This window comes from Phalacrocorax carbo, chromosome 4 (assembly GCF_963921805.1).
Source record: "Phalacrocorax carbo chromosome 4, bPhaCar2.1, whole genome shotgun sequence".
Taxonomy (NCBI): Eukaryota; Metazoa; Chordata; class Aves; order Suliformes; family Phalacrocoracidae; genus Phalacrocorax; species Phalacrocorax carbo.
In genome coordinates, this window is record NC_087516.1 from 31,557,659 (window position 1) to 31,580,832 (window position 23,174).

Sequence of the window (23,174 nt, forward strand, 5' to 3'; positions counted from 1 at the left end):
GGTTATACAAAAAGAGTCAACTTCATGTCAGACCACTCATTTTGCAAGCCAGGCCTGCTAGGAATTTATCTCCATCCAAGGAGCATTTCTCAAACTGTGGTCCATGGCTGATTCCTGGATAGCCAAGGAAGGTAGATATATTCCAGTGCCCTGAAATTTGACCATAGCTCTATGTACAGTCTGAGTCATGACAATTCGATATAGAAACCTTTTTAGAAGAGGGTTTAAAAATATACTTTTATGGTTTCTCCAATAAAAGGTTTCTAGAAGAAGGTGTATTACCTTTAGCAGCCAAAGGCAGTCAAGTTGTGGTTTTTATTTTTAAAAAAATCTAAAATAGAATATAACATCAGTTAAATGTTCCCCCTCTTTGACGGCTAAAAATGCTATGAAATATTGACCACTTCTTTGCTTGATTGTGTGCTGATTTGTTTCAAATGGAGCATGTTGCTCAACTATTAATTTTGAGTAAAAGATACTTTTTCAGTTAGTCTGTGTTTGCGTGGAGGATGAAATGATATAGGGAGCTGTGTGTGTTCTCCCCAAAAGCTTAAATGATTTATTTTGTGAGTGTAAATATATTTTAAATATAAACTAGAGAGAGTAAGAGGTTGTGGCTGGCTTTTTTTTTCTATTATTTTCTGGTTGCCTCTAAGAAATTTTGTTATAAAAGTCAAGAATAGCCTATCACTTTATCAGTTATAAAAGGCTAATGTAACCCTATATAACATTCTTTCTTGGTAAGAAAAGGTTATCATTTTTACTCAAAAAGATTATTTCCATACCCTAGGAAAAAAAAAAACCACAAACAGGATAAAAAATATAATGTATACATTCCAAATATATTTTACTTCAAAGTATGAATAGAAATATTTTGAGCAATTTCTAAACAGCACATTTTAGAAAAGAGAAAAAGATAGAATACTGATTTTCTTAAATATGTGAGGCTTTAATTTTTCTTCTGGTTTTAATTTTTTCTCCCTCTGGTTTTGCGAAGTGTTTGTTTATAATGTTTTTATAACACGTAGAAAGTAGTGTTAGTTAGACCAGTATAAAAAGTATCTATTTTTTTTTCTCCAGATTGTTTCTGAAGCTGTAAATGGGTTCCACAGAGTTACCAATAGGTTATTAAAGGGAGACCTCTCAGTTCTATTTTCTTCTACCGTGGCTTTTGTTGTGTTTGTATTTTACTGGCTTTCCACTCACCATAAAATATTCTAGGCGAGATAATTTTCAAACTGAAACATTTGCCCCCCCAAGCCCTCAAGTAACAACCTCTCAACCTTTTTTTTTGTTTTTTCTTCTCAGTCTTCTTGATGAGCCTTTAAAATCTCCATGAAATTAAACCACTTTTTGTTTAATCCCTTTGCCCATGGATTTAGAGCAGCCATGTAACTAGGTCATTCGTGGCGCACTCCCCTCCTCAGCTTCGGTATCTAGTTTAACAGTAACACACAGGCATCTCTCGCTGTTTGTTGCTAACCAAACTCACAAGGGGTGGTGTAATAAGCTTCATATCAATTCGGGGGTTTGAGGATAACATTTTATTGACAGGGTGCTCCTTTCGGCGGTGATAGGAACAGCTAAGTGATCAGCTAAACAAGGTAGCCCTTTAGAAGAAGGTTACTAGAGTGTATTACCTCTTCTGTATAACAGTGCTAACTTTGCTTGGGACCTGCTCTCCTTCTTGGACTAAGAACGACATCAGGTCCCAAGCACTGGGACTAAGCACAAATAGAGGCTTTCTTAAAGATGCAGAGTGGTGATGTGCATCATTATCATCTACCCTGTACCCTAGATTTGAGACTTCTAAGGGAAATTGATTGAGCTGCTCAACATGCCTGTTAAAAACAACCCACTCTATGTCCTTCCAAGGAGGAAACTGTATGTGAAGGAGTTGTGTACCTCCGTTAAACCTTTGATAACCGAAAATGTTTGGATACCTCTCTTCTGAGAATGTTCAAAGCTTTTATGTAGAAGGGGAGGGCGAGGGAAAATCTGTACAGCAGGGCAGCTATGATATGAAGGGTCACTCTCATAAATTAATTGCTGTGCTTATTTACTTTTTAACTGTTTTTGTCCAGGTCCTCCCACTATTCTATGGGCAGTCGAGCTTTTTCCCATGACAGTATTTTTATACCTGATGGGAGAACAGAGGGTGAACAGGCCGTCCAAGCAATGTCACAGGAGAACGTTTTAGGAAAAGTCAAAACTCTTCAGGTAAGAAATTTTAAGTGGCAAAAATATTTAAAATGTGGAGAAAACAGTCTCCAGAATGTGTTAAATGTGGATAAAGGTGAGCTGCATTTTCAGTAGCCTTGGAGCAGTTTCTCAGCTATGTAAGTTGTCTGGCCAAACGCCATGTAAATAATTCATATAATGGGCAAAAGATCTAGGTTTTGGTCTTGAAAGGGACAGCAGTGATGCTGCAAGCAAGTCTGCAGAAATGTCTGCATCTTGTGGAACTCATTTGAATTGAACTCATGTTTTTGGCATGTCCTGATCTGTATGCCTGAGACCCATAGATGTGGTACTGAGTGAAAAAATTAGGATGGTGTTGGTGGCAGAGAAGGGCATGCAGAGTGAGACTTCTCTGCAAAGCCAATTTAACTATCTCTTTTTTTCCATATTACACTTTTTTTCTCCTTCTTTTTCTCCCTGTCCTTTCAGTGGTTGTCATGAAAGGTGGATATATCTATCTCTCCAAAGCAAACGGCACATAAGTAACTACATAAATAACACATTTGTGTATTTGCTTCTAAAGAGCTTCACATGACCTGTTTTCCCTTCTTTTCCAGAACTCTGTCCCATTAGTGCTCTAACTAATTTTTTGCCTTACTTCTTAAACATCTGTAAGATTCCCAGCTTTATGCCTATCTAGACCTTGAAAGAGCTGTCCTTCAGAAGCACATTTCAGTTTATTGCTCAGGGTGTTGCCATGCCTTGTCAAAATGCTGATAAATTTTTAATGCTCTGTAGGTACCTGACTAGTAAAATACCATTGATTTCTTTTACCTCCAAAGTCTACCCGCAGTCCATCTCCTCTGGTGAGTGAGAGATCACGCACAGTAGACAGATTCACCATTCAGGACAAAATTGTTCCTTCCTGCGCAGCGCTGTCAGCAGACAGAGCACCTGAATGGCATTGGTTGTGCTAACTGTGGATGAACTTTGAAGTCTAAACCACACGAGGACAGCTCCAATTTCTCTGTGCTGTTTTTTCAGCTTAGATTTCCCTGGGTCAGGTAGATTCAATGTGTGCTACTTTCCAGGCTAGAAACCATTATATTTTAAATGACTGCTGACTCTGGGCAAAGAAGTGAAGTAGTTGGACCTGTCTTGCAGAATGCCTTAGTGTCCTTTGGATACAGAACTCACTGTTTTCTGCAGCGAGCTGTGCTCTCCCTATCTGTTGGATCTCTTTGTCTTGGCTTCAGTAAATTAGCTTTTCTCTGAATAGCTTTTTGCTTTGTAGGAGCGGCTTCTCCCATTTCCAGACTCACCTTAAAATTTCTAATGGAAATCATTGCCTTCACTAAACTCAGAGACATGATAAAAAGCACAGTAACTGCAGTTGCTAACAACCATCTTCACTAAGCAAATAGTAACTCAAGAAAATTAAAGCAAAAATTATCACCCTTGAAAGTCACAAAACAAACAGCGATACACTCTTGTTAACGTGAACTTTGCATGAGCCTTTTTTTGGTGTGGTTACTTGCATGTATTTTAAGGAGGAGTGTTGTTTCAGCTGCTTGATGTCAAAGGTGTGGTTACCTTTTTATTTAAAATTGAAGGACAGTAGTTCGTTTTTATCATTTTAACATAGCTGCAATCCAGCCTGTAACAACATCCCTGATTCAGCTTTTCCCACTCTACTGATGATGGTGACATCTAGAGCAACCCATTCAGTCAGAAAGCAAATGCATAATAGATTGTAAATGATACTTTTAACAATTTATATATTTTCACAGAAGTTATATATATTCATCTAAATGTCCATGGATTTACTTTAATAACTCGATGGAAAGGCTCCTTATAACAAGCCCAGGGGCCATCTCTTGTATCTGCAAAACCTGCTTTCCAGCACATAACTGTCTCCATTTCTCTAGCCATGATTTCTGCAACTATTCCCTGAGTTTTAGGACAAGATCATGCCAAAATCCCATTGCACATTTTTAGGTTGACCTTAGAGTTGAGTCCTAGGGCTGGACTATCATTCCTGTCTAAAGGTTTTATGCACTCCATACCCATCCTTTTTTTTCTGCTGAAGTATTTCAAAAGGAGGCTGTGTTTGCTGCGTGATTTTGCAGTCACAGAAGACACTGATACTTGGTCTTCAGTTATCAGAAGCTTGTATCTACTCTGAAGACCCTTTCTGCAAGCTTACTCCCACTGGCAATGTCTGTGTTCAAGCAGTGGAACAAGAGGGGACAGTCATCTCTTCTGAAGAGCGCTCCACTCCTTAAAACCAGTTCTGGGGCCAGCTCCTGGTAAAGTCATTGCCATGACACCAACATTACTGTGGTTTCGCCCAGGCTTGTACACCACGGTGGAAGCACAGCATTTCTAGTTTCCAATTGCCTGGCAAGATGCTCCTCAGTAAAGAAGTGTTGCCAGGATTCAGTGCCCTGTGCTGGCTCTGAACTCGCTAGTTTGATTTCCAAACAGAAATCAAAAGCTCTGCAGATTTTAACTTTTTTTGGGGGTGGTACTGTGCACATTCCTGGGAAATTTAAATCTTTTTTGGAAGAGGCACCATGCTTACAAGCCCAACCGATAGCATGGTGAAAAGGGCTTTGAAATCAGAAGAGAAATGCAAGCCATTTGATACTGGTGGTGCTAGATCTCATTCTGCCGACCACCAAAGTGTTTCCCCTTTCTCGCTTTTCATTTCTGCTGGCTTTGGAGTGTTGGTGAACCCACAAAAACTGTTGTATAATGGTGCAAACCTCTGTGGCAGTCTGGACAGCTGGCCAGTGTATGCACTGGTTCAGCTTCTTATTATAGGAATTCTCTCTTTCAGATTACGTGTGCAAGGTAAATTAGTTCTTTCTAGAATAGCTGTAATTTCTTTTTATTGATTTTCAGATTGGCAGCATTCATCTTATCAGGCTTTCTGTGAATGGATTTTGTTATGTTCAAAGGTTTTAGCGTGTGCCAGAAGTCAACCTGGCTGAGAAAAACTTCCTTTTAACCTCCAATAGCCTTTTTGTATCTTGTAGTTGTTTTGTGTCAGCTCAAGTCATCTGCTGTTGTAAAAGCAGTCTTTTCCTTGTCCTTTGGATCTGCTGGGTTTTATCATTACCTAGTTTATAAGATCCAGTATAGAAAGCTAGACTGAACCTGTTCCCACAAAGAGATGGTACCCAGGCACTGGTACTCTTAATGTTGAACTCATTTGTTTTCTTGGGATCTGCTGCTTCACTTCTCATACAGGACCATGAATGAGACACAGTGAATGCTTAAAATCGAAATCCAGCAGTGTGTCAGAACAAAGCAAAAAGAAACTCTGGGAGCTTGTTTTTACATCCTTCCCTTTCCTAAGTTAGCAGGGGCTTTTTCTTGCATCAAAGTGTCTTAGATGCACCTCTTTTTGCAGCTGTGACTCTTCCTACTACTGATATTTGCCAGAAATGGTCAGCAAACGAACAAAAGACAGTTTTTGTTTCAGACCCACAAAAACTGCAGCAAGTAAAATGGAAACTTCTTTTGAGCGTCAGTATCTTGATGCGTCTAAGCAATTATCTCCCTTTAGCTGTGACAATACCGTGGTGTGGCACTGCTGCTGCCTCTGGAGGCAGGAGGGCAGCTTGTTCTCCACCTCTTGCCTTCACTGAAAGTTTCTTGGGTCATCTGGCATCCATGAGGCTGTGGCAGTCAGTCGCAAGAAATATTAAAGTTTGACTATGGCATATGGCTTATTGCATTTAGGAACTACCGGGCTACATCTTTTTTGTTTCATATGGCCACGTCGTTTAAAACAAACCAACCCTCTGCTCTGTAAATTTCTAAAACACCCATTTATTACACAAATATTAATTATGATAAAACTTGTCTTGGGGATCCAGACTTCTTGGTCAGATTCTAAAGAACAACTTTTTAAATTCACATTTCCCTGACTTTGTAATGATGAATGTCCCCAATAATTTTCTTCCTGTCAGACCTAATGATTGTTTAATTTTGAATCCCATTTCTTTTAGTCATTAACATATCTTAGCTAATGATCAGCCTGGTGCTTCCCCTACTGTGCATTGCACACCTCTAGTCTACCAGCCATTCCCATTGTTGTTTCTGTTTGATATTGCCCACATCTCAACAAGGCTACGAAGTTGTTTTCTAAACCTCAAAGCTATTATCTTTCAACTTGAAGCTCTGCATTTTAAAGAATTGGAAGTGAATTTTCACTGCATGATTGCCAAGCTTTGTATTTCTTACAGTTCGTTTCTTTGTTGCCAATATTTTCTAGTGCACTGCAGCCTAATTGTTTTCTTCACATTTGACAATTGTTTTCACTTTATAAATCAAGTTTATATTTTTTCTTAATCATTTTAGCATTTCTGGGGCAGACCCTCTTGTTATCATATTAACTCATGGAAATAAGCTTCCATTTTCTGTACTCACATCTGCTTTGCTTTTGGTATTGTGCAAGAAGGGACTCAAGCGACAAATGCCACAGATCCTGTATCTTCCGGCTTCTCCAGAAAGTCTTGCTCTTAACATGCGAGCATCTCTATGTGATCCATTGCCACCATATACTGACATCTTCATTTGCATCTGGGTTTGCTGCAAATACATGTATCTAGAGACCCATATACAGTTTGCTGCTTCATCATTCTTCTACTTTGGTCTCTCCCAAAACCTTTCTTGAAGGGTAATGCCCCAAACCACATGCTGCTCCAGCAATGGAGGGTGGAATAGTTCCCTCCTTGCACCTTATAACTAAAACACCTGTGGTAGTACTTCTTATTTTCCTCCTTTTTCAGTAGGTTTACATGTTAATATTACATCTAGTTTACTTTCTAAAGCCTCTACTATACCACTATAACTTCTCACACGATACTTTCCAGTTTATTCTCTCTCTTTCATTTAAAAAACCCAAAATGCTTATATGGGGTGTTTTGCTTGTTTAGTTATGCTGCAGATTTTCCTGCTTGGATAAAGAAGTGGACTCACTTTCATAGAAGGAACAATTAGTTAAACTGTTTTTTCAGCCTAGAAAAGAAATGATAAGAGAGAGAATGTGATAGAAATGCATGAAATCATGAGTGGAATTGAGAAAATGAATAGAGGACAACTATTCAGTCTTTCACACCATGAAAACACAAGAGCCTCAGTTGAAACTAGTAACACTTTCGAACCAAAACAAATAGTTCTTTATGCAGAGTTGGACTGTAGAACTCATTGTCATACAGCACTGTTATTCGTGAAGTATTTATAAAAGTTCAAGGAGCAATGAAACAAATTCATAAGGGAAAAGTTCCCAACTGGCGATTGACTCCAAAAGTCCTCAGATGCCACAAATCACTGGAGCGTTTACAAGGAAAATCTCAGTATGGGCTCGCCCTGTTCTTGTACGATCCCAAGGCGTTTGATTTTTGGGTCACTGTCAGAGACTGTACAGGACCAAGGGGAATTTCAACAGTATGGCTCTTCTTAGGACAAGTATTATTGATTAAGTCATTATTTCACAATTCTATATCACTAGAAAATATTATTACATTTATTTTTATATCTGGGCATTGCAAAGAGACATGAAAAATAAGTATTTGAGTTGTAGGCAAAATATGCCCAGCATTTCTTGTAAGACTTGCTTGAATGGAATCAGCTGGAATAGTACACTCTGTTTGAATGATTTTTAACTGAACAGAGCAAGCAGCTCAGCGGATCCTGTTTTGGCTTCACTCCAGGCACGGAGCCATAAGAAAGATGTGGTTTCAGGGGGCTGAATCCAACATGCATGCAAGCAGGCATGTACGCAGAAGAGGAGCCAAACTGGAGTGAAAGAGGAGATGTACAGCCCGATCCGGGCTCTCTGCCGGTTAATATGGAAAGTTTGTTCTGTGGCATTTCCTATGAAAACACAAAGAGTGCTTTGAAAGTCTAAGCTTTTTAATTTGCTGCAGGTGCCAACCAATGCAGAGCAATTTAACTTAGGAGTTTTATTTCTGAAGTTATTAATGGTAAGCTGGTGTAAAGATGCCAGTTAAATAGTATCACATTTTAGCAAATTATTTTGCATTAAATAAAATGGGCCTGTGTCATGGTCCAGTTACTGAGGAAGATTTTAAAAATTGGCTGAGTGCAAACTTTTAATATATTTTTCTGAATCCCCAGTATTTCTTTGCCTTTATTAGATGTGCAGCCCTGCCCCTCACTTCATGCTGAATGGCACCACACCAATAGCCACCCGGGTTGGGTGTGAATAGACAAGCTCTCATGCATCTCTTGAATCTCATAGAAAAAAAAATCGGGGATGAGCTAAACCTGGGCTGGAGCACAGCTTGGTGATCCTATTCTGAAGCACCCCTGTGTGCGTGCTCCCTCCAGCTGCTGTTTCACGGTATGTCTAATTGTCATATGTGGTAGCCATGCTGTTTTAGTGCTGAGAATGGTTTGTAAGTCCTGTGGGAATAGCTGCCCGCTGGCTGCAAACTGAGGGACTGGGAAAGCCCATTGGAGTTGATAAGGCTGGAAGCGGAAGGTGCAGGCAGGAAACGTTCGTCTCCTCCTGCTTCTAGCTGACAGCTAGATTTTGGAGCAGGATGGTGATTTCTGGCTGCTAAATTACAAGCCTTCTTGCAAAATCCAAAGGAGACCAGGTTTATTTAACTGAGACCAATATGCACCTATGGAGATTTCCAAAAGGGTATTTAAACATGCCGTGCGTGACTGTGCAATGGTAGAAGAACAAAATGTCACGCCTGCAACTTCTAATGACCGGAGTTGCAAATAATCCTCCTTAGGCAACCATCATCCACATACTGTCAGCACAGGGCATTCTCAAGCACAGAGGATTTATAGTTTTGTGTTCAGAAATATATGCCTAACTGAAACTTTTAAGAAATTTAAAGCAGATGCTGCTTTTCAGGGAATACGCCTTCTCAATGGCCTCACAGATTAAATTGATGTTTCTCTCCATCTCTGGGTTGGACTGTGTGTGTTCTTCCAAGTAAAAGTTGTAGGTTTTTCCTTTTCTTTCAGGTATGATGCATTTCTAGGATTTTTATGATTGACCAGTTAGAGAATGTATCTGTATGAATTTTCCTGAGAGAGGATAACTGCATTGTAGTTACAATATAAGCACGTTTTAAAAAAGAACAAGGAGCAGGTTTTACACTGGTCTTTGAAAGCAGTAAGAATAAATTTGCTCAGTGGTAAAAATAAGCTATTTGAAATTTTGACATCTGGTATTCAGCATCAGCTTTGGAGATTAGAATGCACTAAAAGAAATTGGCCAATGTAAAACTATTAGTGGTGCTCATTTAAGGTAATTTTTTTAAAAAAAAGTCAAGAAATAAATAATGCTGAAAGTAGCCTTCTGTCATGGAAGGAATGTGAGGGCTGCTAGAGTTTCTTTTTAATATTCAAACTAATTTATGCAAATCTGAGCAAATACAGTTTTAAAACTTGGAAGTAGTTTAAAACAACAAAAAAAGCAAACCTGTGTACAGTCCATAATTATTGAGGATACGCTGTTTCCTGGAAATATCAAGTAAATTACATTTTAAACTTTTATATGCACAAATACACATTTTTAAAGCAGACCCCTCAAAGCATCCTTGATGACAATTATAAAGGCCAGTCTTTTTAAAGCACAGACCGTTCTCCACAATAGCTCCATCACCACACAACTCCCACTGTGCATTGCACACACTGTAGATCAAGAACTTGATCAGATGATCAAGAGAATAACACACCATCCCTTCCTCCAAAGCAGATTGCAAGCAATCTGTACATGCATGCACATTCTCGCTATGGAACAGATGCACAAATCCTTAGTTTCTTGGGTAGTTGTTCAGGTAATGCTGACAGTTCCAGTTTTCTGCCTGGGAGAATTATTTGTCTAGGAATATGGCTTTTGTAAGAAAAAAGGAGCAGCCTCAACTTAGAAAACACATTAACAAATTAAGAAACTGTTCTGAAGTCATTTTCTACTGGCATCAGAGGACCTGCAGCAACAGAGCAGAATTACAGCCTTCACACTATCTAAAACAGACATGTTTGCTCTCTCCAACCCCCATCTACTCAGTGGAAACATATAAGATTCCAAGTCAGAGCGCTGCACGGCTAACATGAAAGCTTAGGAGGACTTGGTGAAACCCTTGCCTTTAGACTATGCGTGCACTGCCAGTAATCTAGGCAGGAATAAAACTCTGCCATTCAAAACCGCCCACTATGCTAAAAGCATGTACTAGATTAATTTCGTTACTTTCTGCCAAAATCCAAACAGGCATAAATAATGCATAACTCAATGAGAAAACTAAGAAAAACTATTCTACTTTAACAACCTGATTATGAGGAGTCTCTGCATGTACTTTTTGTCTTAATAGTTCAATACAGAGATCTGGTAATGTTTTTGGGTAATATGGATAAACTTTGTATGAGAGTTTAGTCCACTGGGCAACGATGGCAAGCAAGACTGACCTAAGCTGAACCCTTTTAGAGGTTCATCTGCTGCTACTAAAGCATATCTTCCCTTGCCAACTGCATGCCTAGGCCATGCTGCTGATTCTGTGCTATAGGAAAAAACCCCAAATCTTTGTTTTACATGCTATCTACTGCAGTCTTCTGCAGTTCTCAGTGGCAAACTCATGTCAGGGGTCCATCTATGTACCTGATGTTCCCACTGAATAGAAGCTGCACAGGTGACTTGCTAAACTGTATTGCTGAGCTGTAGATGTTCGTAGTAACAAAAGACAGAAATGGGAGATCTCCTTTGGAGAATTTTCTGTGCTTGAAAGAGAGTAAAGCAGGAAAATAACTCCACAGTTCCGTCCTTCCTAACTGAGAACGATTCCCTGAAATATTTCAGGAACAAAATCTATCAATAAATGTTGCTTACTCCATTTGCTCCTTCTAGAGAATTTTGTCTAATGCTTTTGCAAAAAAGTTCACTTTTGAAGACTGTATGGTGTGTGTCTCTGCAGTAGCCAGGGCTGTAATTTCTCCAATTCACCATACCAGATACACACATATTATATGCTACTTACTTTATTCATCTTATGTTTGATATAATTCAAGGGTACTTTCTTGTAACCCTTGAGAGAAGATTACTTCAGCAATGAAAATAAATGGTTGGAAAGCTCTTTTATCTGCTCGTCTACTGTATGCCCCCTGCAGAAACTTCTTTGTGCAAAAGTGGTGATGTGGCAGTGCGTGTGAGCTTGAGCAGACATGAGTTTGTGTGCTGTTCCTATGAGATCAAGCATCTAAAAGAAGCTGGGTTTCCCCTCCTTTAAGAATTTGCCTCCCCTAAAGCAGGGTTATGCCAGACCCTTAATATTTAAAACTTACAACTAAACCTTACAATAAGGATATCTTTTTGAACTACAGCTGCATGAGATGCAGGGTTTGAGGGCTGGAGAAGAAAAAGGTTGCCTTTGGGGCTGTTTTAGCTTCTCAGTGTACACTTGGCTCATTATCCTATTTCTCTGCAACAGTAAGGCTTCCTAATTAGCTTGTGTAAATAAAGTCTTGTTCTATATATTTTAAGAAAAGTAATGTTTAAAGAATCAATGTAAGTTTTCAAAAGTTGGCAACACTGATGAGCATTGAAGTTGATCATCCAAAATCAGAAGTCATGCAGTAGATTCCTGACCTTGGTCACTTTGCGGGGAGAAAGATGGTGGCCAGTGTTGCAGCGATGTTCATCTTCTTGGCCAGAGTCAGAAGTTACCCTGAGTGTTTCTCTGCAGCTTTCATGTGGAGAAGGGGTGCATGGTAGACTTGGCTTGTTTTGCTCATAATATAAATACCTTATTTTCTTTTCTTGTTTTTCAGCAACAGTTGGCCAAGAATATAAAATTTGGGCAGCCTCCACAAATGACAGTTTCTGTGAGGACAATGGGGGAGGCAAATGCTGGTATAGAAGAGGATGTGTTGCTCAGTAGCCCCATGGAGATTGAGACTCAGCAGGACACAGTGATCTCAGACAGTGGTAATAAAGTAAGCAATTTAAATCGATGTATTCATGGCATTATAGCAATATTAAAACAGTAAAGTCCACTGGGGCATAGCAGATGTCTCCAGTGAGACGCAGCTGAGCTTAGCGGGCTGTTTTATGTGGGTGGGATCTCTGAGCTTGTGCTTCTTGGACTGGTGAGAAGCATGTGCTCTTGGCATCCTGAGCCGGGTCCCACAGAATTACCAGTTTGAAAGTCTGCTCTGAACCTCCAGCAATGCATACATCACTTGCAGTGTAGTTAGAAGACAGGAAATTTTTCTGAGACAGAAAATAGCTTGAAATACGGATTTCCCAGCATGGAAAGTTGTGCACAGCACCAAATGGCAAAAAGGAAAATAATTCCAAAAGGAGAAAGGTCTGGAGCCTAAATCCATAAAATCCTGGGGGTAATATCCATATTTCTTGGGGACAGTAATTGAAGGCAAAAAAGGGGGAGAAACATTTTGAGAATGCTCACTAAATCCAAACATCCAGTATAATTCAAATAATTATTCAAATTATCCATGAAGATTTTGATACCGGGAACTGTAGGCATTCAGGTGTCCAGAAGGGCCTCGTTCAGGCAGCGATGAAACACGGTGAGTGATGGAAGATCTCTGGAAATCCTCTAAGGTGAGACTGGTACTGTGTGTTGCTATAATGGCAGAAGGGAGCGCAAGGGACAGACGGACATCCTCCTCTGCCTAGAGGAGGCTGACTTCATGCCCGGCAACCCAACATGTGCACACAGCCTGTAAGATCCTGGAGGGACACCAGGGCAGGGGGCCTCAGCTCACGGTTACTAGCGCTAGTGCTAGCTGTGTGAAAGGCAAGGCATCCTCTGCAGCTCATGCCTACATTCAGCCAAACACACAGAAGGGACATTTGTGGCTGAGGTGGCCCAAATTCTTCATCAGTCTTCAAGGGGCAACATAGCTCCTCTGTGACCGTTTCCTTCTTGGCTGTGGTTGGATCTGTCAGGGGGCCAGGCATTTCGCTGGGACCCACACACTCATGCCTCTCCCTCTGCAGTCTGGAAAGATAAAAATGCAGTCAAAGGAAGGTGTATGTCTTGTGCTTCACAAATACTCCCTTTTGAGTCTGTTAAGGTGAATCAAGAGCATCCTGTGCGCACAAAGAAGTGCAGTGGGATTGTGGACAGGTTTTGGCTATGCACCCTGGTACGAGGCGAGACTCTGTGTGATACCAACATACATTCTCGGCAGACAGTGTTCTTGCTGGGGCCTGCAGGGCACCCAAATGTCGTCTAGTGACCTCCAGCTCGAAGAAGAAAAGAATTCGAGCACCAAAAAAACACTAGAGCGTCTTTGGGTAGTAAGGAGGGAGAGATTTGGTCCTTACAACATACTCTTTTAATTATTATGTTTTGAAAACAAAATTAATGCCCGTTTGTGTAGTTCTTTTTCCAAATACTGAAGGAGCAAACATCCCTACTCAGAGGAGATTGCAGCCACCAACAAACCAATACATGTGTAGGGTCAGCCAGAGCACTCAGTGCTTTCCTTTTCTTTTACTGGGCACTCCTCATTACCTGCTTTATCAGAGATTTCTGGTGCGCAGCAGCTTGCCTGGTTTCTGCTCCTGTCTCTGCTGTTGACCTTCTAACTCCTCTGCGCGTTTACCCGCATAGGTCCTGGGGGGACAAGGTGGCTTCTGTCAGGAGTTGGTGGCCAGGACCACATAGTGCTGCTCTACTTCAAACAGGTTTCCTGTGTTGCTTTGTGTCCTTTGATTTTCCCAACTGAGTAACTTGGATTGATGGCAAGAGTTCTGTGTTTCATTTAACCTCTCTTTGTAAAGCTAATTTTTTTACGCTTTATACAGTTGTGTGCACCTGGCGTAATTGGATCCCAACAGTCATTAGGTTATGAAGTAATACTGTCATATAATGATTACAAACTATGTTTCTGGGTGTGATGGATGCTGCTTCAACCCCTGCACCTTAAAAATCCCCTCCCGTGAGATGGCTTGGAGTGGGACGGTAGCTAAGGAGTCCTAGTGACTGATAGGCTCTGATTGCTCTGGGGGAGCCGGTGTGCTTTGTAAGGAGTCGTCAAGAATCTGGAGTTGAAACTCTTTGCAGCAGAGGTAACTGGTGGATCAGGTTCCTATTTTTTTCCTTAGGTGTAGGCCAGGAGAAAATTAAGAGCTGATTGAAATCCTACAAAGCCGTGCTCTTTCTTTTGGTTTGGAACCTGGTTGTCTTGCTAAGGAAGCGTGAGTGTTTTGCCTTTTGTAGTGTCTTGTAACAGCAGTGATTCAAGGAGCAGCAAAGAAACTCAAAGCATTTAGGAACAAGAATTGTTTATCCATCAATGCTGCAGTGACAGCAAACAGGGTAAAAAATCCTACTCTAACATGCATGATTTCACAAGTCCTTTGAACCATATTTATTAAATCGTTTGCGTTTTAATATCTAGCTGTGGTAATCTTGTTTTCTAGCCCACTGACACCCCAGATCTGTTGAGAACAATGACTTTGCCTGGAACAGGATATGAGGTGGAAGAAAAGGTAACAGAACTTTTACACTTGGTTTGCACCACGTTAACTTCAAATTTTAGTTATTAGAAGCCTGACAGCCAGTTTTTGCTTTAATACACATTTCAGTGTTCCATGATCATCCAAGATTTTGTGACTGTTGTGCAGTTTGGGGGCTAGTAAATAAGCAATAACTACGATTGAGAAATCTGTAAGAGTTGATTGCAGGAAACGGCAGAACTCGGTCTCTGCCAGTCTTGCAGCATTCCTGCGTTTGATGTATTAATCATAGAGCCATAATTTTCATAAGTATTTCTATTACTTTGTTATGCCTACATGTAATTCAATAAGTGTATGCAAAATGTTCCATCAGCTTGTAAGTAATTGGTTCCCTAATTAGCATATGTTTAACCTCAGAAGATTACAGAGCTGTCTTGAAAACAATGTATGTGATTTTCTTCCCTTACAGAAGATGTTTTCTCCCTTCTTTTTTTTCTGTCGTCTTTTTCCACTTGGATTGTGCCAAATACCAGTCTCAGGATGACAGCTCAGTGACTTACGGCAGAGACTGATTACTGGCTCACTCTTACATGTCTAGACATACAGTGCCACTGTATTTACTCATGAGAGAAGCCTCACTAAACCACTTTGTATTTGCACTTTCTGAACCCAAACATTTGAAGGGCAAGAGGAAAAGGCACCAATCAGAGCCAGTATTGTCTCATTTTATTTTTTACTGTTCTTTGGTGCTAGCTTGGACAACTCCACATGACTGGAGGGAAGGTTTTCTGTAGGCACTGTGCCAGTCTGAGATCCAATATCGTAGTCATCTCCCATGCAGATAGTACAGCTCTGTTCTATTATAATGCTTAGATAAGTCAATCTGACTTGCTCTTGCCTGAAGTGCATATTCTGAATTATTTAAAGCTGTGGATATTTTTCCATAGTAAGCAAACTTTAAAATGTCCCTGTGTTTGATGTTGCTTAAAACTCTGCCTCTGCCCATCCCATTCCCAACAACTTCTGAGTGGAGCTAAACTGTGAAAAAACTTCAGTTAGAATGGTCTAAGTAATTTTTAAGTGAAAAGTATAAAAACATGTAGTACTGGAAATAGGAAAATATTACAGCTATATCTTTCATGTCCAAAGTTCATGATCTGTAAAATGGAAAAACAGGGTTTGAAACCTTTTCTGCTAATAACTCCTTTAGTTCAAAACTGCAAAGGCTTTTTTTTTTGGCGTGTGCATGATTTATTTATTTAAATAGACCAAATAGCTTAATAATAGCTTCTTGTGTTTGTGATACAAACAGGTCACTCCAATCAAATCATCTCGGCCAAAAAGACAATTTTCCTGTTCTGGCACAATTGAAACAATCAATTTGGATGCAGTTCCCCAGGCTGTTGCTCGTCTAGACAACAGTGCGGCTAAACACAAACTGTCAGTGAAGCCAAAAAAGCAGAGGATGTCAAGGAACCACAAAAGACTAACAAAGGTACTGAATCACTGGTCAAATAGCGAGAGGAGAGCGGTTGCTTTTGAAGCTGGGTACAAAATAACCGTAACTGAGTGAACCAGGAGTAGCTAGAGACAGAAGGCTGTCTTAAGATGTTCTGAACACTGTTAGAGATAGCTATTGAAAGCTTCTTTGACAAATCTTGTGTCTTCAGGCCAAAACAAAATCCATGCTTCTTTCATTTTGTCTTGAAATCAAGATAGAGATCTAAAGGTGAAAACCTATCTGGAGAAAAAAATGCAAAGAAGTTTTAATATGGCCAGCTGAGATCAATACTACTTACACGTGAGGTACTTCCACTGGGTTTTTACACTAGAAGAGGTTCCTGATTCTACTTTTTCTAGTAAGAAATGTAGGTCATAAAGGTCTGAAGGATATCTGCCATTGTTGAAGCTGCTCTGGTATAGGCAATCAGATGACAGTGCAAAATTTGGTTGGGAAAAAAAACAGATTTGCTAAAATTGGCATGGGTTCTGTCAGTGACAATATCATTGTCTTATAAGAAAGAATAAGACTTAAGTTACGTAGCTCTTGCTACAGTTAGAGTGAATTATCAAATCCTCGCATTGTACACTTCCTGCATGGCTGTTTTGTTTTTTATCCTAACATCTCATCAGTGCTTGTTATTGGGACAAGACTATTCAACTAATACAGGGTTCAGGAGAGACCACAGTCCTTTCTTCTGCACCATTGTACTTGCATTTATCACTCCTGCAATGAAGAAATTAAATTTAAACAGAATGCTTATACAGAATGTTTAACTGGAGCCAAATGACGGCTCAATGAACGATAGTTAGGACTATAGCTGAGATGTTTTCCTTGAGGAAGGTGCTGTGAAGCACTCTTCAGGTGCAGCTCATCTTCAGACCATGTTGCTACAGAGACAAGGAGTAAGCTACGAAGATCTGTGTTCAGTTTATTGCTGGTATTGCACCCACACGCCAGGGCTGTGGGGCAGGCATGGAGAGCCAGCAGCAGCAGATAGTACCTGCCTCGGTACAGTCCAGTACGGTATTGCTGGGGAGCTCTAGGTTCTCTGTCCATACATGGTCCCACGGTTCCTGCAACAGAACTGGCGTCTCAGCACAGCTAATGGAGGAAGATATCCTGGTGCAGGATTTGTGAAAACAACTAAACTGTGTTTCCCTGAGCAGTGTTTTTTCCTGGCTAACATTGCAGAGCTCTTTTCTGCACGCAACAGCCTCTCTCTCTGCAAGTAACAGCTAGATTTGCTATGAAAGAACTGGCAAAACAATGCCCTTAAGCAGTTGTTAATTATTTCAGGCTTAAAGGATGGAGTTCTAAGTAGTAGAATAGGCATATGAGACTTGTGGTGTATTCCTCAGGCTTCTGTAAATTTCAAATGGCAGGTCTCAATCTGGATTAGCTCATGTACACTAAATGGTGATTCAATATTTAGCATTGTACTTTTATTACTGTTGGGACATTTTCTTACTTTTAATGGCTAACATCCGAATAGGTGAGAGGCATGGGATATATGATGATGTGATCCATAAATTGGGGTGGGTGTGTTGGCTCTGGATCTAGATAATTAAAAAAAAAAAAGGTTGTTTTGCATTTGCAACTGATTGTTTGTTCAGTGTAAAGCATAACAAGCCAATAGGCAATATTTAGTAACTTCAAACTTGTCTCCCAATTTTAGGGGTCACAAAGTTTAACAATAACAGAATTTGAGCCAGAGGACCTAGAAACTCAGCTGTATGGGGATGGATACCCAGGTTATAATGGACACATCATAGCAGACAAGCTAATCCAGAACAGAGATGAGAAGAAACAGGTTCAGCTGGCAGAGCAGAAAAGAATTGAAGACCACTGGGGGGTCATTGAGGCTGAAAGGATAAGGCAGATTGTAGAAATGGAAGAACAAAGAGAAATGGAAGAACAAAGGTGCCAAGAACTTGAGCAGATGCAAAAAGAACAGGAGAGAAGGCGTTGTGAAGAAGAGAGGAGGCAGTATCTCCTTGAAGGAGAGACATCTTTGAAAATAGAAGAGCAAACATGCCATAAAGAGGAGAGGAGACTGCTGGAGGCTGAAAAGAGGCAAGAGCTGGAGAAGCAGAGGCAGAAGGAGCTGGAGGAGCAACAGGGACGAGAGCTGGAGGAGCAGAAGCGCCAGGAACAGGAGGAGCAACAGAGACGAAAGCTGGAGGAGCAAAAGCTCCAGGAACAGGAGGAGCAACAGAGACGAGAGCTGGAAGAGCAGGAGCAACAGAGACGAAAGCTGGAAGAGCAGAAGCTCCAGGAACGGGAGGAGCAACAGAGACGAGACCTGGAAGAGCAGAAGCATCAGGAACGGGAGGAGCAACAGAGACAAGAGCTGGAGGAGCAGAAGCATCAGGAATGGGAAGAGCAGAGGTGCAAGAATCTGCAAGAGAAACAGAGATGGGAGTTGGAGGAGCAGAAGAGGAGGCTAGAGCTGGAAGAATTAAGGCAACATGATATCAAAAAACAGTGTCAAGAGGAAGAAGAAAGAAATTGGCTGGAGGAACAAGAAGAACTCAAGGAACAAAATAAGGAAGAAAAACAGGGACGAGAGGTAGAAGACAAAGAGCTTCAAGAAGCTGAAATAAAACTGAAGCAGGAGAAAGAAGATGGGAGCCTCAAACAACAGAAGAAACAGGAGGAACAAAGGCAGCATTTGAAGGAGAAAGAAGAAAAGACAGAGATGGAACAACCCCAGCAAGTAATGGATAAGAAAAAGAAACGGGAAGAGCAGAGAAAACACAAGCTCACAAAACAAATGCACATGGAAAGTGCAGAGGGTGTGCAACAAGATGAACTGAAGCAGCAAAAGGAACAAAATGAACAAGAATGGAACAAGCTGGAAGAGCATAAGATAGACACAGAAGGAAAAAGTCATCAGCAAAACCAACAAGAAAAATCCTTGGAACAGCAACAGGACAAGGATCAGTTTTGTTCTGGAGGGACTGACAGTCATCCAGTAGAGGAGAAGCTCCAAGAAGGATCAAGATCCCCAAAACTCAAACAGCCAGAAAAAAGGACTAAAACAGCAGAAGAAGTCCTAGCCCAGAAACTGAAGAGAGAAGTTGAGGCTCAGGAACAAAAGCGAATAGGGGAAGAACTTAGGTGGCAAGAGGTAGATGAAAGACAAATGGCATCCAGACCCTTCACATTTCAAGTGTCTTCTGGAGATAAACAGATCATATTTCAGAAAGTAAATCTGAGCCCAGTCCTGCCCATGAAAGCAGCAGGACTCTCTTCTCCATCCATCAAAGACTGCAGGATGCACGCCTCCAGCAAGGGCTCTCATACACTCCCATCATCTGTGTGCGTACCCCATACAGCTATTTTGGTTACTGGAGCACAGCTGTGTGGCACAGCCGTTAACTTGAACCAGATAAAGGACACAGCTTGTAAATCACTACTTGGCTTAACAGAAGAGAGAAAAAATGTGGATATTCCTTCACCAGAGAAGGCCCAGAAAAAAACCCAGGATCCCAAACCCAGCAGCAGTAAAATGAAATATGCACAAGAGACATTGAACAACCAGGCCGTACTAGCTGAGTGGGCTTCTATCCGTTCCAGGATCCTAAAGAATGCAGAAAACAGCAAATATAACGAGAAAGACCGAGTAAGTGTCTGCAGACACAGTGACGACTGGACACCCCGAGGACGGGGTGCTCCCCATGGTAACTTGAGGAAAACCCTCTCTGCAAATGCAAAGTTCTCGATAACACCAGCATGGCAGAAATTTTCAGAAGCTTCAAAAAACAGTTCAGATGCTGAGAATGTAAGTGCGGCAAAAGGCAATGAAACAGTGGCCATAGGAAGAACCACTGGCTCATCTGCTGATTTGAAGGAGGATGTGGCTTCTACTTTTAAGGATAACTTAGCTGAAAAGGCTAAGGAGAAAATGGAAACCCATAGTGAAATGCCAGACAACACAGAAGGCTGTAAATTTGCAAAAGATCTTCCATCTTTCCTTGTTCCGAGTTTTCCTCATTCTCCAGGTAAAGAATTACCCCATGCAGAACTTCCTGGTGCTCTGGAAAATCAGCAGAATAACAGCACAAAAAAAGCAGATAAACCAGCACCAAATGGAGAAGAAAATGTTTCTCCTTTTGGGATAAAGTTACGAAGGACAAACTACTCTTTACGTTTCCATTATGATCAACAGGCAGAGCAAAGGAAAAAGAAAAGGTACAGTGCAGGGGATAGTTTCGATGGTGTGCCTGACCCACTAGTTACAGCAGAAGGTGAAAAAGAATCCTCTGGTTTTGCTCCACAAGAGAGTACATCCCCTGGCATGGGGAGAGCGAATGTCCCTGGTATTTTAAAAGACTCAAAAGACTCTTCGATTACTGTGATGGAGACTTCGCTACCAGCCACCAGCCAGAGTACTTCACCGCCTCCTGAGAAACCAACATGCAAGTCACCGGTTCCACAGAAACCTGCTTTAGCTCCAAAGCCCACCAGCCAGACACCACCATCGTCTCCTCTCTCTAAAATGAACAGATCAAACCTAGCTGACACGCTAGGGCAAAGGTTGGTTAAAGCTGAATCAGATGGTGGCTGGAGAAAAGAAGACAGAGCAAATGCAGTGCACCCCACACCATCCAGTGACTACAAACATGAAGAGGAAGAAGTCAGAGAAAAGAAGTCATTTTTCCCATCTATAAGTATTCCATGGAGGGAAAAAAATGACAAAAAGCCTGAGCCACTGAAGAAAGGTATGTGTTTGTCAAAGGTCATTTAGCTATTGTCTGCATTTCCAAAGTGAGATATTGGAGGTACAGAGGAAGACATTTGGTCTTAAGCTAGAATTTTTACCTGACATGTTATTTGTGGCGTACCACTGCTTTGCTCAGGCTTGTCTGAATGAATGGGACTTCCCATCCCCACAATTTAATTCAGAAACACACAAACTCAGCATGACCAGTGTAGGCCTGTTTAAGAAAGTTAATTTCAAGGAGGTAACGGAAGTGTGTGTGTGTGTTTTCCTTGGTAGCGATCATAGAATCATAGAATCATTAAGGTTGGAAAAGACCCTTAAGGTCATCAAGTCCAACCACTAACATATCACTGCCAAGTTCACCACTAAACCATATCCTCAAGCACCACGTCTACCCTTCTTTTAAATACCTCCAGGGATGGAGACTCCACCACCTCCCTGGGCAGCCTGTTCCAATGCCTGACAACCCTTTCAGTGAAGAAGTTTTTCCTAATGTCCAAACTAAACTTCCCCTGGCGCAGCTTGAGGCCATTTCTTCGCGTCCTAGCGCTTGTTACCAGGGAGAAAAGACCGACCCCCCACCTCGCTATAACCTCCTTTCAGGTAGTTGTAGAGAGTGATAAGGTCTCCCCTCAGCCTCCTCTTCTCCAGGCTAAACAACCCCAGCTCCCTCAGCTGCTCCTCATAAGACTTGTGCTCTAGACCCTTCACCAACTTCGTTGCCCTTGTAGCGAGGAGCCCAAAACTGCACACAGTACTCAAAGTGCAGCCTCACCAGTGCTGAGTACAGGGGCGCTATCACCTCCCTGCTCCTGCTGGCCACACTATTCCTGATACAAGCCAGGATGCCATTGGCCTTCTTGGCTGCCTGAGCACACTGCCGGCTCATGTTCAGGCAGCTGTCAACCAACACCCCCAGGTCCTTTTCCTCCAGGCAGCTCTCCAGCCACTCCTCCCCAAGCCGGTAGCGTCGCATGGGGTTGTTGTGACCCAAGTGCAGGACCCAGCACTTGGCCTTGTTGAATCTCATACCATTGGCTCCGGCCCAACGATCCAGCCTGTCCAGGTCCCTCTGTAGGGCCTTCCTGCCCTCCAGCAGATTGACACTTCCACCCAGCTTGGTGTCACCTGCAAACTTACCGAGGGGGCACTCGATCCCCTCAACCAGATCATCAATGAAGATATTGAACAGGACCAGCCCCAACACTGAGCCCTGGGGGACACCACTCATGACTGGCTGCCAAAAGGATTTGAATCCATTCACCACCATTCTCTGGGCTCGGCCTTCCAGCCAGTTTTTAACCCAGCGCAGAGTGCACTTGTCCAAGCCGTGAGCAGCCAGTTACCTAGTTAGTGAGAGGATGGACTCGCTGTTCCATGTGTAATGATGTCATCAGCACAGAAGGAGTAATTTGTATAATTTACATTATATTGTTTCTAGTTTTTAGTGGAATATTATCTAGCTTAAATAATATTAAGATCCAAGACCCCTTAGAGTGCCAATTCTCTAACCCCATATAGCTGGGCCCAGGAGCCTGCATTTCAGAGGCACTCTTCAGTAGTACAAACAATTACAGTAGCCATAGTGGCTCTTCAGAGGAGGGCTGAAAGCCCTTGTGTCCTGAAAATTACCCTTTCAGCATAAAGACACTCAAAAGAGCAAAGCAGGAAGTCAGCATTTAATTGGGAAACCCCATTTTTTCCATTCTTGAATTTTGCAAGCATCAAAGTACTTCTAAAATTGTATCTCAGAGAAGCTGCTGCTTATTTTTTACAGTTCTTTAACTTTTTTTCCTTTCACTTCCATTTTTAAATGAGGATTTATGGCAACTAGTTAGAGGTACAGCTGCCGGCCTGGGAGAGCAGGGCCCGGAGCAGCTGAGGGTTTCTGTGCTCACTGAGCTCTGCAGGAGCCCCTTTGTGCCCCAGTGCTGCTCCCTGCCCCTCACTGCTCTATACTGCGTGCTAGCCCCAGTTTCATGGCAGGTACAGAAAGTCAAATGTTCAAGCGACAATTAAAAAAAAGAAAAAAAAACCAAAACATTTTTTAAGAGGGGCTGCATTTTTAGGAGTACATAATTTCATTTTCCTTTATCTGGCTGAAGTTTGGACTTCTTCACTTAAATATGGCAGGAAAACCAGGGAACTGCAGTATGTACTGGCTGGATCCCTTTCATCAGAGGTGTAAACAATCAATGCATGTTTATCATTGTCACTTAAATATGTAGGCTATACACAGATATATATAAAAATGTACATATTTATAGGCTAGATATTAGGCT

General features: G+C 41.5%; 1 protein-coding gene across 4 annotated transcripts in view; it reads left to right on the forward strand.

Annotated features, from left to right (window-relative positions):
* The window catches only part of CRACD (capping protein inhibiting regulator of actin dynamics), a 147,417-nt gene that overhangs the window by 116,748 nt on the left and 7,495 nt on the right, over positions 1–23,174 (forward strand). For all 4 annotated transcript variants that reach the window (XM_064449479.1, XM_064449478.1, XM_064449480.1 and 1 more), the window contains 5 exons: positions 2,085–2,220; positions 12,001–12,165; positions 14,627–14,695; positions 15,975–16,157; positions 17,842–20,890. In XM_064449479.1, the coding sequence (XP_064305549.1) occupies positions 2,085–2,220; positions 12,001–12,165; positions 14,627–14,695; positions 15,975–16,157; positions 17,842–20,890 (3,602 nt within the window). The remainder of the gene's footprint in view (positions 1–2,084; positions 2,221–12,000; positions 12,166–14,626; positions 14,696–15,974; positions 16,158–17,841; positions 20,891–23,174) is intronic.